Consider the following 5,113-nt stretch of genomic DNA (forward strand, 5'->3'; position numbering starts at 1 on the left):
GGTTAGTCGGGGGGGGGTGTGCTCTGTCTCAGATCTCAATGAGGGTTCATATAATAACTTACACTAACAAACCCACGGCAGCTTTTCTTCTCCACCTCCTCCTCTCTCCATCCTTTGTCCCTCTCCTCGGGGAGCAGAGGTCAGAGGGAGAGCGTCGCCCTGTTTTCCTCACAGAGCAGAGTGACCTCTGACCTCAGCGTGTTGAGGCCTCAGCCTCATCATCTCACTCTGTGTGTTACTGTTATTGTAGACGAGCACATTCAAACTCGCATTTTCTTCTTATAAAATAAATAATATAATAATAATAATAATAATAATAGAAAAAATATAAAACGCTTCTCTTCTATTGGACGTGATTCTGTGCCCTGAGATCCCGAGTGGTCGTGGCGTGTCATGGCCTGGTTTTTCAGGGAGGGAGGGAGGGAGGGCGAGTGAGTGAATGGGAAGGTTTGCGTGTCAGCTGTGTGTTTGCGTTTGAGTGCACAGATGTGTGCATGCATGCGTGAGAGTGCGGCGGCGGCGTCGGCGTCCTCGAATCAGCCCGTCAAAGCCCTTTTTTTTCCTCACGTGTCTCTGCATGTGGAGATGATGTGTCTGTATCTGGTGTGTGTGTGTGTGTGTGTGTGTGTGTGTGTGTGTGTGTGTGTTGCGGCAGCTGTAACCAGCCAAACAAACACAAACCGACTGTTGTCTGATGGTCAGACACAACGACACGTTGGAAGACGTCACTTTGGACACAGAGATTTTATGATGATTCTGCTTCTTTATTTAATCAATCAATTAATCAAGAATGATCTTGTTTTGCTCTCAAGCTGCAACAATTAGTTGATTGATTGGCTGGAACAAGAAAATCAATCATTAACTATAAACTGAATATTTGGGATTTTTGACAAAACGAGACATTTAATGACGTGACGGGTTTTTCAGTTTTCTGATGTTTTATAAACCAAACCATGAATCAGTTTATCAAGTCAATTGATCAGCAGATTCATTGATGATAATGTATTGTTATTGATAATAATCTTGATGTTTTGTTGTTTATTGATTAACCTGTCATTGTTCCTCTAAAGACATTAAAACATAACCGTCAGATTATGATGTGATCATATTGTAGGGCTGCCTTGAACTTTGACCTCTAGAGGTTCAGTTCATCAGTGAATATTATTATTATTATATATGATTCATTCATATATAATATGAATATTATATCAAATATTTGCAGTGAAATTTTGAAACATTTTCAAATGTTTATCAGAAACCTGGTTTTCTTTCATGGACGGTTCCTTACTACACTTTTTGAAACTCTAATTAATGATCACAACTTCCATTTAGTTTTAGGTGTTTTATTGAAAAGTATAACACCTGTGGTCTTCACTCCACTGCAACAGGGCGATGGATCACACCTGTCTGAGATCGGCACAATAACTGCGACTGAAAAACTATTTTACTCACAAAACAAAACCTCAGAGACGAAGTGTAAATGAACACGTCACTGTGGCGACCGTCCTCCATGTTGGAGCTCTCGCCAGCTTGTATCCTGAATGGCGGAGGAAGCCGTACTGGTAGAGGCTTTCATGGGGCTGACTAATACGAGCTGTGGGTGGATGGGCTCGTTAAAATACCAGCCCAGTTTTCAGTCTCAGTCTGTGGACAAGTCGCAGTTTGAACATTTCACTGACAGTTTGCTGCTTATTTACATTTTTAGAACCAAGGATTTTCCTCAGTTCAGTTTCTTTCTGGATTAGTGAGTCAGTTGTGAGGAATGGGAATTTCTGTCCCTCCGATGAAACCAAAGCAATTATAGAAATATCACAGATTTATGCACTACTCATGAAAAATACTGTTTTTATACTAAACAAAGAGCCAGGCAGATTATATCTGACCAACACAGGAGTTTAGAGGCTTGTACTGATATTTAGGTTTAAAATCCCAATAATAATAATAATAATAATAATAATAAGATATTTTACAGTGTGAATAAAGGTGTGACTATTCTCTGGTGGACTAACCATAGAACGGTGCCAAACGTACCTTTGGCATTTCTCTTCTACAACTTCTCGTTATTCATCTGCTGACGTATGAGCCAATCGCTCAGATGTTTCTAACGTCGACTCGGCCGATTTATCGCTGCGGCTTTCACTCATCATTTCCTGACAATTAGCTGGTATTTAGCTGTTCATTCAAATTAAAAGCACTGGTTATTAATACCTTCCAAAAGAGGTTGAGGTAGTTTGGCAGTAGTTATAAAGGAAATGGACAAAGTGTCGATACGATAAGGAATCTGTAGGTAGTGAAGTGATACTAAAGTACTGGATATTGCTTTAGTACGTGTACGACAAATTCATGTTGGGGTGGATAATGAATCTCAACATTCAACACCGACTGAGATTCAGTCAGTTCTTAGAGGATCACAAACTGTCAAGGGCCAAAAAATTACATTGGTACAAACCAAAAAAGCGCCGTGGCAGAGTTTTCTCTAAACCGCCAAGAACCAAAACAGGTGGCATCAAAAGTCTCGTCAGACCAACCAGAACCTTTCTGACTTCTCGTGTCATCACAAAGTTCCTTGTTGCAAAAATTGCAAAAATTCTCAAAAAGCCTTTTTTAGAAAAACATTTTTATGCTTCTCAAAAGCTTTGGTTAGTATCGGCACCAAACCGTAGGTATCATGCCGAGCTGCGTGTCGCCATGTTTTTGGGTTTCTGGTAAGGGCTGAACTGGGTCCGCAGAGCGAGTATGGAACAGGGTGGCATCACATGACGGGTCAGGTTCAGAGCTATGTTCACTTCGGATACTGCTTCAGTTAAATCACATTTTGCCGATCTCAGTGCTTGTACGTTTATTTCGGCTGCGACCGGCGTTTCCAACAGTACCTACCCCTGGCACCTGAATGTCCTCCGACCTTTGAGGCTGTTCAAAACAAACAGGAAAACCTCTGAACTGACGCCTGTGGTTTCACGTCTAACCTGAATGAGTATCCGGAGCCCTGGAGGCATCTTTGGCCTTTAGAAGTTGAACCGGTGATGAGTTTGAGTTCTGCTCCGGGTGATAAATCTGACTAGACACCCGTAAAACCACTGAAAGACGTGACAAGTCTAAATATTCACCGCCCGTGCTGCATCTTTTGCCCTCTGATTTTCCGTGGCCCAGTCCCTCTCTTCACCAGTAAACCCTCTCCTGTAAACTTAATGTCAGTCTCCGGTCCCAACACCCACTCGGCCATTTTCCCTCCTTTGTCCTGGTCCCCACTACCACCACTACCACCACAACCATAACTACCAACGCCGCCCCTCCCTTCCTGAAGAGGACATATCAAAGCAAGGCTCTGGAGCTTATTTTACGACACTCTTCTGGAGCCGAGGTTTGGTATTTTTATTTGTGACTTCATAGTGTCTTTGTTTTTCGACTGGTGTTGCAGGACCAGACACTTTTTTCTCCCTCATGAACCTGTTCTGTCAAAAGCTTGAACGTACATACGTGTTATCTAACATGACACCCAGACATTGTGTTCATGGCTGAGGAGGCCTGGCAGCTCAACAGTCAGCTCTGTCACTCCTGGTTCCTCTTTTTAAGCATTATATCCAGCTTTACCGCCATTCTGCTCCAATTAAACCCCAATTAAAAAGTTGTCCTGACCCATTTCAGCCCCCTCCCCCTCTGAGTCGATCATAACGCCAGTGTTTCTCTCTGTCTTCAGACTGAAGCGTCTTTGTGCTGCTCAACATGTCAGTGAAGACCCGGGCTGTTGTTTTATCACCTGCAGGCCTCACTTTCTCTGCTGCTCCGTTTACTCATAAACCCTCACACGGGCTGCAGAGTTACGCAATGCCGCGTTAGCGTGCTGCTAGAGGCTGAGACAGAGGGAGGAGTGCCCTCTGTTTGTTTGCGTGTCTGTGCGTGAATATGAGCGTGTGTTGTGTAACTGCTGCCTACCCACGACTCGTCCCCTCTGCTCCAGGCGGCGTGTGTCGGTAGGTAAGCCGTGCTCGGTGCCGTGTCCTCCGGGGGCGTGGAGCCGCTGCTGCTGCTGCTGCTGCTCGGGCTTTGTCCTGCTGCTGTCCGCCCTCTCGTCGCCCGCCGCCTTGTTCCTACCGGCCGCCGGGGAGCCGCCGCCGTCTGAGGCGCTGGCGTTAGCTCGGCCCCGGTTCTCCCGCGACTGCAGTTGGAGCCGCAGCCGGCGGTTTTCTTGCTCCTTCACGGCCGTTTCCAGCAGCAGCGCGTTCAGGCTGGAGCCCACCGTTTTGCTTATTTCCTGGACGGCGAGCTGAACGACCTGCTCCAGCACGGACTCCAGCTGGCCCTGGAAAAACGAAATGTACACGGCCCCGTTCATGTTTTCGCCCCCTCCGATAAGAGGGCTGTCTCATTCTTCTGTACCCGAGCCCCCAGCCCACCCCCCTGCCCTGTCTCCCCTGTCTCCCCGACGGAAAACTGGGAAAAATCGGCCCCGCGGTCGCTCGGCTGTTCCCGCGGCTGATCGGCTCTGTGTCTCCGGCTGCTGCTGCTTCTTCCCTCGGCAGCGCCGCGCGTGTTCAGCCCCTTTCGGAGGCTGCCGGAAAGACCCGAGTAGAGGCGCAGCAGCATTTTCCCGCCCACATGTCTTGGCTCGCGCACGCCGTGCACCCTCGCGCCCTTGCAGTCAGCCACGCCATTTTGGCTTTCACTAAATAACATCAGTCATTCCCGAGTGTCAGGACAGACACGGAGCCGCGGTGTCACCGCAGAGCAGCCCGGAAACTACAGCCGCTCCCCGGCTGCTCTTCACCTCAGACCCGCCGCTCCTCTTCATCACAGAAGAACCTGGCGGGTCCGGATCTGAGAGTTTGTTCGGTTAGCTCGTGCCTATAGTGGATATTCCCATCTCTGTTTCCTTAGTCACTTTAAACAGATGCAGAGGGAATAAACTGGTTTTATTTCCAGTAATCAGCACAGTTGTAATTGTACCAGTGAATTCTTCATCTGTTTAACCGACATCACACAGAGGCAGCGACTGCACTGAATCACTGAATCACAGCCGAGCTGCTTCTCAGAACAACATCAGTCCCTCTGTGTGATATTGTTTATATACAACAATGCTACGATATATAATAACATAATATATTAGTTAACAGTA

The 5,113-nt window shown here is 46.8% G+C and overlaps 1 protein-coding gene across 1 annotated transcript in view; it reads right to left on the reverse strand.

Annotated features, from left to right (window-relative positions):
• LOC111653127 (uncharacterized) overlaps positions 1-4,572 on the reverse strand; it is a 16,779-nt gene extending 12,207 nt beyond the window's left edge. Inside the window, exon 1 of the mRNA XM_087173281.1 lies at positions 3,934-4,572. Coding sequence (XP_087029407.1) covers positions 3,934-4,333 — 400 coding nt within the window. The 5' untranslated portion in view covers positions 4,334-4,572. The remainder of the gene's footprint in view (positions 1-3,933) is intronic.
• Positions 4,573-5,113: the final 541 nt, after the last annotated feature.

Source organism: Seriola lalandi, unplaced genomic scaffold (genome assembly GCF_002814215.2).
Source record: "Seriola lalandi dorsalis isolate HSWRI2012SDOR001 ecotype SW California unplaced genomic scaffold, Sedor1 jcf7180002054151, whole genome shotgun sequence".
Taxonomy (NCBI): domain Eukaryota; kingdom Metazoa; phylum Chordata; class Actinopteri; order Carangiformes; family Carangidae; genus Seriola; species Seriola lalandi.